Genomic DNA, 16,809 nt, shown 5'->3' on the forward strand with positions numbered 1-16,809 from the left:
AGTGAGTGGCTCCTGCCCTGTGGGCGGGGGACGGGGCTCCCTTTCATGCCAAGATGCTGCTCCTCGAGGAGCAATGCCCAATCACAGATGCTCCCAGGCAGGGTTGTGTTGTCTCATGCACGCTGCTTTATTAATAACCCTGGTTAATTGTATGAAGTCCTTGCCCTGCCATGGAGCCGAGGGGCGGTGGAGCAGAAGGGAACGGGCTTTGTCCCCCCGCCCAGCCCGGGGGCGGTGCGGCAGGGCCGAGCTCCCACCCGCACAGCCCTCGCTCCTCATCCAGTGTCGGCTGGAGAGGGGCAGAGCCCTCGTCCCGCGGGGCTCGCAGGCTGCCGGTGCCATGCGGGGCCCGCTGCTCTGGGCGGGCTGGCTGCTGGCCGCCGGCTGCCTGCTGGGAGCCACGGGCAGCTGCCGGCACCGCTGCTGCCCCGGCAGGAACAACGCCTGCTGGGCCCCCGGCGCCCGCCGGGCTCGCTGCTACTGCGACTCGTACTGCCAGCGGACCGGAGACTGCTGCCAGGACTACCCCACCTCGTGCCGCCGTGCCGGTGAGTGCCCGAGGGGATGGATGGCACCGGCCCGACCGCGGCTGGGACACCGGCCTGTGCTGCCGTGTTCGGCTAGTGTTTGCTGGTACCTGGTAGCCCCGTACTTTGAGTGATAACAGAATGTGTGTGGGGATGCTGACTGCACTGGATTTGTAGCAATATCCCAGTTGTCCCCTTTTTGCCGCGCTGAATGTCTGGCTGGCCCCAGTGCAATGAAGGAGCTCGAAGGGGTGGCCTCTGCTCTGCAGCTGATGGTAGCGCTGTCTCTGCAAGCCTGAGTGGTCAGTGTGGGACCCAGCAGGACAAACCCCGGTGTCACCTCTGCTACTGTCACAAGCAGTGCCTTGCACAGGGATGAGGGAACGGGGGGCTGCACTGAGGGTGCCAAATAGGGCTAGGGGAGTGCAGAACCAGCTTGCCGGGGGGACCCAAATCTGGGTAGGCAGGCTCCGGCACGGCCCCCTGGACAATTGCAACAGTCAGCCCTACCTAATCTCCGCGGAGATTAGCAGGGTCCCAGCTCAGCGCGATGCATACAGCGATAAAGTCCTGCAGAAGCAGCTCACAAAGCCCTGCACCGGCAGGGGTCAGGGGAGAGGGGCTGCTGGGTCATTCTGGCCCTTGCCCTTCCTCCCCTCTCCCCATCCCCTGTGCTGCATCTCCCCTGTTCATGACGCTGAAACTCTTTGTTTTGCCTCTCCTCGGTCCCTGGCAGCGGTGGGCTGTGCCGTGGGGCCCTGGGGGCCGTGGAGCGGGTGCAGCTCCCCGTGCGGAGCTGGCAGCAGGGCCCGCAGCCGCCAGGTCACGGTGCCGCCCCGGCACGGCGGCGATCCCTGTCCGGACCTCAAGCAGCGCCGCGGCTGCCTGGGGCAGCACCCGACCTGCGGCACGGCCCAAGGTAACGGGGTGCCTGCTGCCCTCCTGCTGCTGTCCCCGAGTGCTGCCGCCCCGGGGCGTCTTTAATCATCCCCCTGCCCCTCACAGCTGCTCTTGTGCCAGAGGTAGCCAAGATTCTCCCCAACTCCTTCAGCCAGGACTTGAGAGATCCCTGGCGAAGAGCTGGGATGCCACCGCCAGAGGAGCCCTCTGGGTACGTGTGGGGAAGGGGCCCCTCTGTAACCCCCGTCCCCAAAGCCGAGACCCCTCCTGCACCCCCTGTGCTCATGGCCTCTTTGCACCCCCAGCCATTGCTTTTCTCCCTGCCCCAAAGCACGGCCCGTTTGCACCCCCATACAAAACCATGGCCCTCTGCACGCCCCACAGAACCACCATCCTTCCCGCCCTCCAAACCCGAATCCCTCTGCACCCCCCAGAGCCATGACCCTTCCCACCTCCCCAGCCGTGCCCCCTCTGCCACTCCCAAACCCACATCCTCTTTATACCCCAATCCATCAACAACCCACCCCAATCTCTGCCCTACCTCCCGACCACCATTTTCCCTCTTTCCTCCTCCCCAGCTCCTGCGGCTATTTCCGCCTGACCCAGGTGGGGCTCCCGTGCCGCGGGCGCGCCTGGAGCCGCCGGCTGCAGCGGGACAGGCAGGTCTGTGTGGAATGCCGGGGGAATCTGCCCCACCGCCGTCCCCACTGCACCGGACACGGCCTGCAGGGAGCCAGGTAGGTGCTAATCTGTGCCATCCCCACCGTGGGATCTCTCCTGGAACACCTCTCCCTCTCTAAGGCATTATCCCTTTATATTCTAATTACAATATTTGTATACAAAGCTATAATTATGTTAAAATATGCTACAATGTTATAGTACACCATCATGTTATAAATGAATCAATAATATGTCCTATAAACAGATTATAATATAAAATTAAACATATATAAATAGAATAGAATATCTGTTGGAAGGGACAGACAATTATCATCTAGTCCGACTGCCGTTATTATATATGTAATATAAACCCATATATAAAACTATATTTGATTTTTTAAAATTGTATTTATTAATGGCACACCCCAGTTCTCACTGATTTTCCCTTCCAGGACATTTTGGGTGGCCGCTTCTGTGGTGGGGTGCCAGGGCTCATGGGTGCAGGAGGGCCTGCAGGAGGGCTGTGTCTGCTCCCCCCCGGCTCTCATCTTTGTGTAGGGAAGGTGAGCTGACCCTCCCCATGGCACCACTCCTTGCTGGGGAGGTGAGCGATTAAATAAAAATGTGCTCTCTTTCATAATTTCACCTTCCTGCAGGTTTGCTGTTCACCCTTGGTGCCAGGTCCCTCTGTTTTCCATTAAATATTTTGCTGAAGAATGGAAAAAAACCTTCTTATAAAGACTAAAAATAAGGGAATTGCTGAAGTGTTGTGATAAATGGTAGAAGAACAGCATGATAAGGTTAAGTCTGGGTGAGAAGACGATGTGGCAGTGACATGGTGTGATGATGTCACACTCAGCCATGACATCATACTTTACAAGCTGCAACTGGTAAGCAATGTGAGGATGGAGGCAGCATCCCTCCCTTGTCTGAGCTCACTCACTGCAGTATCAGATGAGCCATGCAGGGCAGTTCAGCCCTGCTGGGCTTTGCAGAATTAAACAGACACCCAAAGTCTGCACACAGGCGATGGTGCCGGTGCCCAGTTGCAGCCATGGGGCTCAGCAGCCCCCACTGGAAGGAGTGAGGCTGGGCTGGTGCTGCTGCTGCCCTTCTCCACACCTCACCCAGCACAACACGACCTTGTTGGTGGGGTCCCTGCTCCAGCTCTGGGTGGTGCTACCATAGCCTGTGGTGGGAACATGTGCCATGCTAGGGCTGGATCCTGCTCCACTGCAGCCAGAGGCTGTTGTCTGTTTGCTGCCTCAGGGCATGTCTGGCTCCTGCAGCCTGTTCTCACACCACCCTCCTGGGCAGGGGAATTAAAAGGCTTCAACACTGGGAATGTTCTTGGCCTCTTTATTTGGGATAAAAGCCCAGGTCGGCCAAGGACCAAAGTGCTGGTTAAAAAACAGGTGGTGGGAGTTGAGCATGAGGGGGTGTGAGAGTTCTGGAGCACAGGTCCCCTCCTGCCAGCCAGAGTTGAGGGCAAGGAAGCCATGGACATGGGCCAAGGCAATTCTGTACTGGAGTCCTCAGCTGCAGTTAGAAACTGGGAACAAAAGTGAGTGTGTCCCACACTGTGAGTGGGATTCCCCTGAGTTACACCACCAAACCTGCAGGCCTGGATGCTGGTCAGAGAGAGCATCCAGGAAATGGAGGGAGATGGATGCAGGATGTCATGTCACACTGCTGCATGCCTGGAGCTGTCAGTCCCCGACAGTGGTCCCAGCTCTCCTGGTGCATTGTCCTGCCTTGGCACAGGAGCCAGCCCCTGCTCCACCAGCAGCCCCTGTACCAGCTCCAGCTCCTCCTCCAACTCCTGGGAGCCACAGCCCAGGCCTGGTGTGGCGGTGGCACCTTCCCCCAGCACCCGCAGCACCTGTGCCACCAGCTGGGCCCTCACCAGCAGTACGGCCAGGGCTGTGTGGAGTTTGGCACAGCCCAGCGCCTTCATCCCCCAGCGGGCAGCAGGACCTGTGCGAGAGCAGGGAGGGAGCCGTGAGTGTGGCAGGGTGTCCCTGGGCAGAGCTGGCCTGGGGAACAAGGACACCGCTTGCTTGTCCCAGGTACTCCATGCTCACCATACCTTGGCTCCAGCAGTGTCTGCAGTACTGCAGGTCCCTCAGCACACCGGGGCCTGTGGCTTCCAGCCACTGCAGAGCTGAGGCATGGACTGGGCTGCCAGTGGGAGCCTTCTCCAGGAGCTGCACCAGGACAGGGAGCAGCTGCTGTGCCAGGACAGCTGGTTCTGCAAAAACGTTGGGTTCATCCTCCTTGTACAGGCTGACAGCTCTAGGGGCAAAGCAGAGGTGTGAGTGAAGCCAAGAGCTGGCCCCATGGTACCCCAGACTCCCTTGTGCCAGTCCACAGCTCCAGCAACTCACTTGTTGGCCTCCAGCTCCTCCACAACACTCCTGACATCTAAGACGGGGATGTGTTGAAGTAGTGAGTTGAAGGTCTCAGAGTGCTCCCGGAACTCTCCCAGAAGGAGCTCTAGGAGGCTCTGGAGCCCCACATTGTCCTGCACAAAGATGCAGCCATCTTGGAGCAGTTCCCCCGGGCTCTGCCGCAGGAGGCTGGCGAATCCTGAGGCCTCATGCCGAACCTCCCGCTCCTCATCTTGCAGAAGGTGAATGGCCATGTTTATCAGCCTGAGAAAAGGGAAGAGAAGGAAAGGAAAGCATACTGCATGCCCCAAAGCGTCCCAGTCTGCTTGGAGGGGAGGATGAGACCTCAGAAGAATGCTTCTCTGAGGGACTTTTTCCTTGGACTGTGAAAGACACACCCACCACCCAAGAGCTTGGGAGGGTAGGGGCTGTGCTGGGGATTGAGGACTCAGCAATGCCATCTGGTGCTCATAATGGACTGGCTGCTTGTACTAAAATGCCACCCACAGGTCTTTTTGTAGGCTGTGAGCTCTTGAGTGCCACTGATTTTTGAATGAGCGGGGTTTTCTTCAACACCCTTGAGTTTCTACAGGGGGCACCTTTTGCAGAGTCCATCAACCTGCAGTGGGCTGGGGCTGCAGGGAGCAGTGCTGCAAGCACAGTCACCCCCAGAGATGGGCTCAGTGACCTACCTCAGAGCCACGGGGACGAGCGAGGGACAGGCAGCATGCGGGGATGGCTGCAGCACACCGGGCCCTGCCAGCTGCAGGGAACGGGTACCACGCAGGGATGGCTGCAGCACGCTGGGCCCTGCCAGCTGCAGGGAACGGGTACCACGCAGGGATGGCTGCAGCACGCTGGGCCCTGCCAGCTGCAGGGAGCGGGCGGCCGCCAGCCGCAGCAGCTCGGAGCAGGCGGAGCGGCTGCACTCCTCCAGGGCCGCACACCAGCGCTCCACCAGCGCAGCGTCCTCGTCCCCACACCTGCCAAGACCAGGGAAGGAGAGTGAATTCAAGCACACCTTGCTGCTCCAAAGGTCACCGGCTGGCCTGAGATTGCAGGAGCCAGGTGCAATGCTGTGATTTATGGGAGGGAAGTCAGGGCTCTGTTTCTAGTAAGGACTAAGGAAGAATCTGCTGGAAGAGTTGGGCAGTTCCCCAGCAGCAGCAAGGACCTACTGGTGGGCAAGCAGCAGGCTGGCAGTACACAGTGCCTGGAAAAGGAGATCAGGCCCAGGACACTCAGCCTCCACCATGTGCAGCAGCATCTCCAGGCATGATCTTGAGGAGCCCTGGAGCTTACTGGAAGCTTCCTGGGACCATGACGAAGGATCTCTGTAAAGATGCAGCAAAGCCTCAAGGTACAATCTCAGGAACTCTTTGTCCCTTCTCTCTTGCAGCACCGACTGCAAGCTCTCCTAGTTGACAATGGGAAAGAAGGTACATGGTTAGTGGTCCTAGCACTGCAGGACCAGGCAACTGCACTGCACCCATGCACCCTCAGCCTGGGGAGCACCAAGCTTTCAGCAATGGGATCTCAGGGGTCCCATCTGCGTGGTGCACTGGGCCCCCCCCTGCTTTACTTGGTGACTTTTGAGCCCCATCATACCAGCAATGTCAGCCCAAGAGCGTTCTCCAGCTCCTTGCATGATCCTCCCTCCCCAGCAATCACCCTGCTCAGGATGGCAAGCTGGATGTCGGGGTTGGGCTGCTGGAGGAGTGTGCAGACAGCAGCAATGCGCTCGCTGTCCGCCAGCCGGGCTGCCTCGCTGCACATGAAGTGGGCCATGGTTTGGTGGAGGATGGCTGAGCCCACCTGCAGGGAAAACAGGATTCCCCTTCCAGTGCTCAGCCTGGAGCGATGGCTCCCCCTGCCCCTGCCCAGGCTCACTGCCAGTCAGGCATGGCCATGTGCAGTACCTGTGGCTCGGCACAGCCTGACTTTCCCCCCTGCAGGAGGCTGCCCAGCTCGGCGCTGATGGTGTCATGGATGTACTGGGCGAAGCCAGGGCTGAAGGATGTGGGCAGGAGGGCGAGGACCTGGAGGAAGGCAGCGCGGACGAGGGGGCAGCGCTGGGCAGGGGTGAGCAGCCAGCCCCGCGCCTCCAGCTGCAGAGCCACGGGGTGCAGCGCCTCTCCCGACAGCCTGCGTGGAGACACAGCCTCACCATGGGGCAAGCACTGAGATGGGCACTCCTGTGGCCTAAGGGCTGCGTTGGCACAGGGTGAGCCCAGCTGGGGAGGCAGCGTGGAACACTCACCCCCCGGTGCCCGTGGCACAGCCCAGCAGTGCCTGCATCTGCAGCAGGTGCCCGTGGACGGCGTTGTGCGAGCGGATCTGCCCGGGCGCTGCAGGGAGCTGCCGGGCCAGCTGCAGGAGGAGCCTGCAGCGCTGGGGAGGGGCCACAACGGGCACCAGAGCCTTGGCAGCCATCGCTCGTACGGCGTAGATGGGGCTCTCTGCCAGCCCCAGCAGTGGCTCCAGGAAGGGAGCAGAGGGACTGTGGAGCAAAAAGGGCACCATGTGGTGATGCTCTGGCTGGAGTAAAGTCTCACAAGAGCCAGGGCCAGCCTCAGCACCATGGGAGCCCTTCCCACTGCATGAGCCCTGGGCTGAGGCACAGCATCCCCACTGCCCCCATACCTGCCGGCAATGTCAGCGCCAGGCTGCAGCTGGGCCAAGAGGGTGAGGATGGCATGGAGTGCAGGGTGCAGGCGGGGCCCCCCTGCTGTGGGTGCTGTGGCCACCTTGAGCTCTCCCAGCAGCACAGTGCCCAGCTTTGGGTGCTGCCCGAGGAAGGCGTGCAGGCTCAGCCCCTCTGATGGGCAGCCATCCCTGTGGCTCCACGGCTGTCCCAGCAGCCGGGATGTGAGGGCACCTGCAGGGACAGAGAAGGCAGTGTGAGGTCCCATCCAACCCTGCCAACCCCCTGCACTTCACCGCACACAGGCTCCGAGCCCTGGGGGCTGTGGGATCTCTGTCAGTACTCACTGAAGAGCTGGATGGCCGCGTTTCTCATGGCCCAGCAGGGCGAGCCCAGGCCCCGCAGTGCCAGGGCCATCATGGGTGTGGCGTGGCACAGCACGGCCCCGCCCAGCCCCGCCCCGCGGACCAGCGTCTGCAGCACGTGGAGGGCACACACCTGGGGAGAGCACAGGGGCACCGTGTCACAAGGGGGCTCATGCTACCATGTCAGGGGAATGGGGGAGAAAAGGCAGGGGAGCAAAAAGGCCATCAGCACCCAGGCTGAACAGTGTGACCAGGGCTTGGGGTTTTTGCTCACTCTGAGTTCTCAGGGTCCCACACTGGGTACCTGGCACAGCTCAGGGGACCCAGCACAGGTCACCCTGTACCCAAAGGGGATCCAGCAGCCAGGAACACCACACTAACCTGTGGGAGGTCGAGGGTCTGGTCCCAGTCCTGTGGCAGTGCCGTGGCAGCCAAGCTCAGCAGGGTCTGGATGCAGCGGGTCAGGAGGGGCCGTGCCTGCGCCGGGGCCTCCCCGCTGACGATGCACAGGAAGAGCATGGGGAAGCCGGCAGCACGGCGTGTGATCGAGCTGCTCCGCGGCCCACCCAGGGCCTCCAAGCCCTGACAGAGAAACAAAATCCACCTGAGGTGTGGCTGGAAACCTGCAGCTGCCCTGCCAGGAGGGCACCAGCATCTCAGCTGCCAGGAGGGTGCTTGTCCCAGGGAGTGCAGAAATGCCTCTGGTGCTCCCTGGGGAAACAAGAGGCACAATGAGCACTGTACCTGCTCCAGCACAGCCCGTGGGATGGCCTGCAGCTCCGGATCCGGGTGGTTCAGCAGTGCAGCACAGAATTTGGTGAAGCCCATGCTGCAGCCCTCCACTGCTCCCTGGGGCAGAGCAGTGTCAGGACAAGCACCCCAAAGGCTGCACCCACGAGACCCCCATGCCCCCAGACAACTCTTTGAAGGGGAAGAGCAAGTGACAAGACATGATCGTGTGGGATGTGATAGGGTCTGGCACTGGGATCCCAGCCAGGGGACTTCCAGCCATCCCCATGTCCTGTCCCCCAGCAGACCCTGCCCCACTGCACTTGCCCTCCCTCCCCCAGCATGCCAGGGCAGGGACAGGGCTGCAGGAATGGCCAAGGGCCCAGATCTGCCCTTACCCAGTGCCGGCATCGCAGCAGGATCTCCTGGAACACCCTGGTGGCCATCTGCAGGGTGGGGAGGGGCAGGAGGGGCCCCACTTCAGCAGGCAGTGCTGGGGAGAGCAGCAGCTCAGCCAGGCCCCCCAGGAGCAGCCCAATCTCCTGGGAAGAAGAGGAAGGTCAGCAAGTCTGGCAGGGAGGAGAAGCTGGGATGGGTGGCAGCAGGGCTGCAAACCAGGTAGCCTGGCTGTACCACAGCAGGGGACTGGCAGTGTCTGGGAAGAAGCTGGGCTCCATAAGGGCAGGGAGGGGGCTGCTTTTGGGAGCCTGCTACCTGCATCCTTCCTGGAAGGGGGTGAGGACATCTGTGAGAGCACTGAAGTAAGGACAGAAATTCTCCCCTGTTCATCCCCAGGGAATGCCCCAGGAGGAGGTGAAGCTGGGGAAGGCTGCATGATGGGTGGCACGCTGGGCTATCCCTCTCCCAGTGACATGAGGAGGAGTCCCCACCTTCACTGACACCCAGCAGCAGGTCAGGATCAGGCTGTGCTCCTCTGACAGCAGGACTGAGTCACCCTCCTCTTCCTCTTGCCCCTGGCCCTTCCCCAGCATGATGAGGGAGCCAATGGCATTGCCCATCTCTGCAAATGATGGGGCAGCAGCTGCAAAAGGAAAAGCCAGGTCTGAGCAGGGTGTAGGGCAGTGTGAGGGGGATACTGCTGAGGTTTGGGAGGACCTGCTGTCCTGTCAGAATGCACACAAATGCACACAAATGCAATGGCTCCTGCCCTGCCACATGCCCGTCAGGAATGCAGCTGTGTTTTTCCCACTGCTCTTTCCAAGGCCTGTAAGGTCTCTGCCAGCCCCTTCTTTCCCAACTGTTTCCATCTGGCAGGTGCCTCGCTGCTCCTGGAAGGCTTTTGCCTCCAGTGCTCCTGTTCTCCCACGGAGTTGAGAAAGGGACCCAAAGCCAGGCCCAGCCCCACAAGGGTCCCCTGCTAGAGGAACTGAGCCCAAAGTAAGTGCATTCCCCTGGGGCTGGAGGGCTGCTGGGCCAGGAATGACTGTGATGGAGTAGTCAGGATCCCAGGGATGGATCCCAGGGCTGGTTCTGCTGCCATGGGGACACACTCACCTTGCTCATCAGCACCAGGGCCTTGCTGGCTCTGCAGAGCCCCCAGGAGGAGGGAGGTGATGTCTCTCACTGTGGTCACAAGGCAGGTGAGGAGCTCCTGCCAGCTCTGCACCAGCTCTGCTGCCTGCATGGAGACGGCCACCTCTGGCACCTGGAGCAGGCACCTGCGCAGGGCAGCGATGGCTCCTGCAGAACAAACACCTCTGCTCACGTGCTGTCAGCACAGCCCTGCCTCTCCTGCCTGAGCCCATGGCTAACGTGGCTCAGGGGCAGGGGAGGCAACAGGGCCCTGGGTGAGGGGTGTGCAAGGCAGGGGCAGTGCCAAAACAGGGAAACCAAGGCAAGGATGTGGCACCAGCAATGGCCAGAGTCCTGCCATGATTCTGGGCTGCTCCAGGTCCCAGGCAGCTGCTGCAGGAGCTGCTCCCTGCCCTGCCCAGCTGGGGCCGTACCATGCATTGGTGCTGTGGCTGCTGCCCGCAGCAGGTCCTGGCGTGCCACCTTGTACTGGGTCTGCAGCACGTGCAGAAGGTGCTGGGCAAAGCACAGCCCTTGGCTGGGCAGTGTCAGGGCTGCCTCAGCCTCCAGGGACAGGCTCTTCATGGTGCCACTGTCTGACCTGGGGAAACAGGCAGATCCTGCTGTGAGTACCAGGGAATTTCCTGCCCATCCTGTGCCACACAGCTCCTGCCTCCCCCAGTGCAGACAGCTCAGCCCTCCCCAGCTTCCCACTGTAAGGCCATTGCAAACCCCATCTGTAACCACAGACTGGTGAAGCACCAGTGCTGCCAACACACTCTTGGAGGGTCCTGTGCCACCACAGGGAACGGGAGGGGCATGCCAGGAGCTCATACTTCTGCAGGATGGTCTTCATCAGCACAGCTCCAGCCTCAGCCTCCTGCACTCGGGGGCTGCCCAGGGTGTCCTGGGCCAGCTGGAAGAGATCCTGGGCAATGGGCTCAGGGAATGTGGTAGGGAAGTAGCGGACAAGCAGCTCCGAGGCCAAGTCTCTGATCTGCCAGGACAGAGAAGACATGGGGAAAAGTGGGACATGGGAGAATGGGAACCATGGTGAGCTTCTCTAAGCCTGCTGGAGGCCAAGGCAGGCACCTTCACAACCTCCCCTTGGTTTTACAAGGCTCACCTCATTAGTGCTGTCCTGCAGGCAGCTCAGCAGTGCCAACAAACTGGGCTGGGAGAAGAAGTCCCAGCAGCCTCTCTGCCTGGCATAGCTCAGCAGCGTGGCCATGGTCCCTGTGATGGGGACATGGGGCGGTGGGGTGGGACTGGCTGGGAGGATCCCCCACAGCTACAGGTGATACTCCAGGTAGCTTGCCTGTACTCACGTGGGGGCTGGCCTTTTTTCCTGTCAGGGCTCCAGGTGTCTGTGCAGGTCTCCAAAACAGCGGCCAGGAGGAGCAGAGCCGTCTTCTTCCTCTGGTAGTTGGAGCCTGGGCTGAGTGAGGCGATGCTGAGCTGCAGCAGCCATTCCACAAAGCCTGTGGGCAGAGAGCATGGCAGCAAGGGATGCCGGGCACACATGAATCTCCCAGGGCTGTGGCGCAGGTGCTCAGTGCCCGCCTCACCTACTGCCTGGGCGAGCTGCTCTGCTCCCTCTGCCGGCCCGGAGCGCCGCGGCGCCTTCCCCCGCAGCTGGGCCAGCGAGCTGTCCCTGAGCCGCACCAGCGCCTTCCTCACGGCTGCCTGCAGCAGCTGCCGGAACGAGGAGGAGTCGCAGTTGAGGTTGAGGGGCAGGAAGTCCCGCAGCAGCCGCACCTCGGTGCCCGAGAGGGGCTGGTTGGTGTTGGGGCTGCAGCAGAGCAGGCCCAGCGCCGCCAGCCGAACGCCCTCCTCACGGGTGCCCAGGCAGCGGGAGAGCCGCTCCAGAGCCGCTTCCCCCAGCGGCAGGGCCCCTGCCACACTCTTCTGTGCCTTCAGCACGGACACCCAGGCCCGCAGCGACATTGTGTCCTGGCCACCAAACTGGGCTGCCAGCAGTGCCTGTGTGGCCGGGAGCTGCCGCAGGGTCCAGGTGAGGAGGTGGTTGGCACTGTTGCTCTGCAGGATGGGCAGGGGAGAGCAGAGGCCCTGGGAGAGCAGGGGGAGCCAGCGCAGTGCCCACTGCTCTGCCAGGGCCTCCTCTGTGCCCCGCTGCCCATCCCGCCACTCGCGGCACTGCTGCCGCACCAGCTCCTTGTAGGCCTCGGCAGCCACAGGACACAGGTGGTTGGTGGAGAGGCAGCTCAGGAGATGCTGTGGCAGGTCCGGGTAGGCATCCAGCACCTGGGACAAAGGCAGGTCACCCTCATCTCCCTGTCAGGCTGAAAGCTGCATGTGGGGGAAAGACACATGGGTACAGGCCACACTGCAGTCACCCCGGGCACTGAGCATCTCTGGTACCTCAATGCTGCTTTTGGTGGGCACTGACAGGCAAAGCTTCCCTTCCCACTGGTACTCCCCAGGGATGCACTGCTGAAGCTCACTACCCCAGGGATGCTAAAATAGCCTCTCTGGGTGGGAAGGCTCCCAGCCCACGCAGCTGAGCTGGGTAGAAGGTGACAGGCAGTGGACTGAGGCTGTGCCACCTCAGCAGCAGAGCCAGCTGGCACCAAGACTCCCAAACCCCTGCCTTCCCTACCTGCTGGCTGCCCATGTAGGGGACGATGGCACACAGGGGCACGTATCTTGCTTTGATCTGCCAAGGCATTGAGACCACCCTCTGCAGCATCTGTTGGTAGAGGGGTCTCTCCTGGTCCTGGAAGTGCTGGCACTCCAGGTGGTAGATCTCCAGCAGCAATCGGAAGGAGCTGTGGATGAATTCAGACACACCTTCCACCTGTGGGAGAAGGACAACAAACAGGGGGGTTAGGGTGGGCTCCCTCTCGTGTCTTGCTGTCCTGTGGCTGGTGAAGCACTGGGACATGGCCCTTTAGAGCCTGTGTGTGACAAATGCCACAACCCCAGCAGTGTGACTGCCCCTGCCCTGGCACCTGCAGGCAAGGGAGTCTCTTTGGCTGATGGAGCTGAACAGCAGGGATGTGTTATGGGCTAGGGACAGCAGCTGAGCCAGGAGAAGGCAGGAGAAGGAAGAGCTGCTCCTGGCTGCCACATTTGGTGCCCTTGGCACTGTGTCCTTACCGGGGTCTCTGCGTTGTTCCACAGCAGCTGGGTGAGCTCCTCGAGGAGCTCAGAGTCTTGGGCCAGGACATGGGTCCCCATCAGGTGCCAGAGAGCAGCCAGGCCCTCCCGCAGGCGCTGCAGCCACAACGCACAGGCTGCCAAAACAGAGAGCTCTGCTGCAGCCCTCCCCCACACTCACCTGCACCAGGGCCAGCACAGGCTGTGGCCTAAAGGACCCTGTGTGCAGGGGAAGCAGTTCCTCTGTTAAGTACACAAGACCCCAAGAGGGCAAGTGTCCATTGGGCAGGAACAGAAATTAACAGCAGTTTCCAAACCAGCTACCAAGACCCAGCACCTTCCCTGGGAAGCACCTTCCCAGCCCTCCCCACATGGCAGGGTCACTGTCCCCTACCTTGGAAGCAGTAGTAGTGGCAGTCCTTCTGCTCCCTGCTCAGGGCACACACAGCAGGAAAGACCACGTCCAGCAGCAGGCAGGCCTGCAGGGGCACAGCAGCTCAGGGAGAGGGCAGGCACAGAATTTCCAGGGAGAAAACCCTGCCATGAGACAGGCAAGGAGAGTGCTGCCTGGTCCTCCTGCTCTCACAGAGCACACCTCTGCTCCCTGCCTGGCAGTGCTCAGCCCGTGAGGACCTGGGAGAGGCTAGAGCTGGGCAGAGATGAGGCCGTGCTCTGCAGGGACAGCCCTAAGTTCATGCCATGGGAACACAGGGTGAACACTGCTTTGCTTGTGTAGGGGCTTTTGGCATCACTTTGTTTCCCACCTCCCCAGCAAAGAGAAATCCTTGCTGGGATGTCTTTGGAAAAAGCTCTTTGGCCAATGCCTGTGCTCAGTGGGATGCATGGAACTGCTGGTGTGGAGGGGTGCAGCCTGGCTTCATCCCCCAGGGATCTGCAAGCACCACAGACAGCTGCCAGCCCTCTCCAAGGGCTTCCTCCAGCCCTGTCCACCAGACTGGAGCTCCCCTACCTTGTTGGGAAGGCTCTCCAGCTGGCAGCTGAGGATGTCCATCTTGCAGCATGTCAGCACACCTCTGGTAAGCACCAGCTTCTCCAGCCCATCTGGTTCCAGGACAGGGGGCACTTCCACCACCAGCTCCCCAAACTTCAGTTCCCCAGTGCCTGCTGGAAAATGGCCCCACTGGATGGAAGGAAGGTGGCAAACCCAAATGTTGCTCTGAGAGCAACTGCCATGCCTCATTCCAGAGCATCCAAGGGAGGTGGCCAGAGATAGTTTGGGCCCCCAGACCCCGAGAGAGCAGCAGAGTCCAGCCTGGCACCAGCGCCTGTCCCCTCACACCCAGACACGCCTGCCACCCTTTGCCAGAGGCCCTGCTCAGCTCAGGATGGAGCACACACCTTGGCTGGGCAGCTGGAACAGGGTCAGCACTGCACTGGCCCCGTGCTGGGGCTGGGGGGCCGTGTTCACCAACATACTCAGGGCTGTGCCCGCCAGCAGCCTCGTGTCCTTGTTCAGGGCCTGGACTCACAGGGAGGCAAAGGCACAACTCAAACACCATTGAAACCCCAACCACATTTAACTGCCCTTGCAAACAGCTACATGGGGTCTCTCAGACATGACAGACACTGAGCTGTCTCTGCAGGCTTGCCCTGGGGATGGGAATGGGGAAAGCATCTGGGAAGGACAGCACTGCTCTGCTCCTTGGGACAGGCAGTCCCACCCCTCCCAGGGCTGTACCCACCTTCCCCCAGGCCACCTCCAGCAGCAGTCCCAGGAGGCTCTGCAGGGTTTCACTCTTTCCTGATGTGCTCCACACCAAGGGAGCCACATCCTTTGGCAGCACCTGGAAGACCTGGAGGCAGGCCTGGAGGAGCAGGAGGTGACACAGGGATGATCAGTATTCCTTACCTCTGAAAAAGCAGCAATGCCCCGGGAAGGGCCATTCAAAGCAGCGTTACATCCCTCTGGACACTGCTGCCGGTGCCCAGCCTGTCCCTGCAGGTACCAATCCCTCCCCCCTGCCCAGGGTGGCTCTTACCTTGATGACCAGGTAGCCCCAGGTGCTGCCAGGTGTGGGCTGGCCCTGCAGCACCCAGTGCAGGGTGCTGGCCAGGCGCTGCAGCAGCAGGGGCAGGTTCTGCCGCCAGTGCTGCCGGCCCAGGCTGCTCTCCTCCAGGAACATGGACACTGCAGGCAAGGGAACAGCATCAGCCCCCGGCCCTCCTGCTACCAGTTCAGCCAAGGGCGTTGGTGAGTGAGGTAAGAAGGGGCTGGGATGCAGGGGATGCTTTGGCTTGTCTGGGACCTTGCAGAGATCACACGGATCTGGCTGATCCCTGCTCCCCTCCCAGGAGCACAGAGGACCCAGTCTGCGTTGGCAGGAAATGTTCTGTGCCCTCGTGGTGTGAGCTGGGAGAAAACCCCGGAAGGTAAAGAACAGAGGCTGACCTGACTGAAGGTCCTCAGGAGACAGCACCTGCAGGGACAGAAGGATAGTTTGTCCTGTGTGACAACATGCTGGGGCTCAGTGCCTTGGTCAGGAGGGTTCTGCCAGTGCCAAAAGCTGCCCCAGGGATGAGCAAAGGTGACAGACAGCCATGTGTTGCTAGCTGCAAGCAAGGGCAAATCCCCAGAATCATGGGAAGTGAAGTGAAGGACTGGAGGCAGCCAAACCAGGTCTCTGTGACACATGGTCTCCAGATAAGTCCCCATGTAAGCCAGTGACACTGCACAGCTGGGGTTCTCTCACCTCTCCCTGCAGAGCCAGGCCACTCAGCAGTGTGTCCACCTCCTGGGCCAGCAGGGCTTCCTTCCCCACTGCCAGCTGGGTCACCATCTGCCAAGAGACACCCCAAGTCAGCTGCTCTGCCCAGACCCCAGGGCAACACCACTGCCAAGAGCTACTGGGGGAGCCTGCACCACCTCTGAGCCCCTTTGCTGGTAAGGATGGCAGAAAGCTCCAGGGCTGTGCCACGAGAGGGCAAAGCCAGTCCAGCCTTACAGACCTGCTCCAGTTTCTGGAACGAGCTGCAGCTGCTGGTTGCCTCCATCTGGAAAGCCAGGACACAGCGGAGCAGGGGTCGTGCCTCTGCCTCGCCCAGCGCCTGCAGACCCTCGCTCAGTGCCCGTGTCAGCTGGAGAGCCTCCTCCAGGTGCTTCTCCTTGCATCTCTTGGCAGTGCTCCTGGAACAGGACAAGGGCAGGGGTGAGGATACCTCGGCTCGGCAAAGTTTGTAGCGGGGGAATACCCCGTCTCAGCGGGATCTGGGCTTGGGATGCCCCAGCCGGCGGTGCTGCTCTCTCCCAGCTGCGCTCAGCATTGCCCCGGAGCGGGGACGGAGGGGCGGCAGCAGGGGGGCAGCTACACGGAATCCTCAAAGCCCAGCGCATTGCAAACCCCTGGTGGGCAGAAGGGCACGAAAATCCTAAACCCTGCAGCCCTGCTGCTGCTGAGCAGGCTGGAAGGGAATGGGGAGCACCGTGAGCGTGGCTCGAACCCTCTCTGGGTATCGATCTGCCCTCCCTCCCTCCTCCCGACCCGCGCCCGCGGCATGCACGGCCGCTACACGCCGGGGGTTTCCCGGTGCAGCCGCCGCCGGGGGATACCGGGAGCTCCCTGCCCGGGGCCCGCCCTCTTACCCCGCGAAGTGCCGCAGGCAGCGCAGGCAGGAGAGCACCGTGGGGGCGAGGCCCCGTGAGCCGTAGAAGGCGGCGCAGGCCCGCGCCTCCCGCTCGGCGCCCATGGCGGCCGCACCACAGAGCCGGGCCCGCTGCGGCGCTCGGCGGCGCCCCCTGGCGCTGTCCCGGCACAGCACCGCCCGCAGCGCCGCCCGGGACCCGCCGTGCTTCCCTCAGCCTGCCCGGGACCCGCTGCGCTTCCCTCTTTCTTTCCTTCCTTCCCTCAGCCTGCCCGGGACCCGCCGTGCTTCCCTCTTTCCTTCCTTCCCTCACCCTGCCCGGGACGCGCTGCGCTTCCCTC

General features: G+C 61.5%; 2 protein-coding genes across 8 annotated transcripts; one reads left to right on the plus strand and one right to left on the minus strand.

The window, feature by feature from the left end:
- Positions 1-73: 73 nt before the first annotated feature.
- On the plus strand, positions 74-4,332 carry LOC102064992 (somatomedin-B and thrombospondin type-1 domain-containing protein). 6 transcript variants are annotated; one of them, XM_074554337.1, is made up of 6 exons: positions 74-548; positions 1,264-1,446; positions 1,533-1,638; positions 2,006-2,164; positions 2,540-2,650; positions 2,744-4,332. In XM_074554337.1, the coding sequence occupies exons 1-5, from the start codon at positions 74-76 to the stop codon at positions 2,643-2,645; spliced, it is 1,029 nt and encodes a 342-aa protein (XP_074410438.1). In that variant the 3' UTR covers positions 2,646-2,650; positions 2,744-4,332. The 6 variants fall into 6 exon arrangements, with proteins under 6 accessions (XP_074410438.1, XP_074410439.1, XP_074410434.1 ...); XM_074554338.1 differs by having other exon boundaries at positions 1,548-1,638; XM_074554333.1 differs by having other exon boundaries at positions 1,533-2,164.
- On the minus strand, positions 2,809-16,617 carry LOC102062528 (tRNA (32-2'-O)-methyltransferase regulator THADA). Of its 2 annotated transcripts, none has more exons than XM_074554331.1 (31): positions 16,470-16,617; positions 15,836-16,013; positions 15,580-15,666; positions 15,279-15,306; positions 14,869-15,017; positions 14,572-14,694; positions 14,228-14,348; positions 13,839-13,990; positions 13,263-13,347; positions 12,869-13,005; positions 12,369-12,566; positions 11,317-12,013; positions 11,077-11,229; positions 10,875-10,984; positions 10,585-10,745; positions 10,183-10,349; positions 9,731-9,916; positions 9,106-9,257; positions 8,614-8,757; positions 8,231-8,335; positions 7,868-8,068; positions 7,469-7,619; positions 7,121-7,355; positions 6,738-6,977; positions 6,397-6,622; positions 6,086-6,292; positions 5,656-5,894; positions 5,170-5,460; positions 4,475-4,741; positions 4,177-4,382; positions 2,809-4,064 (listed from the first exon to the last, which is right to left on the minus strand). In XM_074554331.1, the coding sequence occupies exons 1-31, from the start codon at positions 16,571-16,573 to the stop codon at positions 3,772-3,774; spliced, it is 5,793 nt and encodes a 1,930-aa protein (XP_074410432.1). In that variant the 5' UTR covers positions 16,574-16,617; the 3' UTR covers positions 2,809-3,771. The 2 variants fall into 2 exon arrangements, with proteins under 2 accessions (XP_074410432.1, XP_074410431.1); XM_074554330.1 differs by having other exon boundaries at positions 13,839-13,993.
- Positions 16,618-16,809: the final 192 nt, after the last annotated feature.

Source organism: Zonotrichia albicollis, chromosome 18 (assembly GCF_047830755.1).
Source record: "Zonotrichia albicollis isolate bZonAlb1 chromosome 18, bZonAlb1.hap1, whole genome shotgun sequence".
Classification (NCBI taxonomy): Eukaryota; Metazoa; Chordata; class Aves; order Passeriformes; family Passerellidae; genus Zonotrichia; species Zonotrichia albicollis.

Excerpts from the sequence above, each read along its gene's own strand:
- LOC102064992 (XM_074554333.1), top strand. The coding sequence starts at position 74 with ATGCCCAATCACAGATGCTCCCAGGCAGGGTTGTGTTGTCTCATGCAC. Across the intron at positions 2,165-2,539 it reads CACGGCCTGCAGGGAGCCAG|GACATTTTGGGTGGCCGCTT; the intron begins GTAGGTGCTAAT and ends TTTCCCTTCCAG. Across the intron at positions 2,651-2,743 it reads CTCATCTTTGTGTAGGGAAG|GTTTGCTGTTCACCCTTGGT; the intron begins GTGAGCTGACCC and ends ACCTTCCTGCAG.
- LOC102062528 (XM_074554330.1), bottom strand. The coding sequence starts at position 16,573 with ATGGGCGCCGAGCGGGAGGCGCGGGCCTGCGCCGCCTTCTACGGCTCA. Across the intron at positions 14,349-14,571 it reads TGGAGGTGGCCTGGGGGAAG|GCCCTGAACAAGGACACGAG; the intron begins GTGGGTACAGCC and ends CTGTGAGTCCAG. Across the intron at positions 9,917-10,182 it reads AGCCACAGCACCAATGCATG|GAGCCATCGCTGCCCTGCGC; the intron begins GTACGGCCCCAG and ends TTTGTTCTGCAG.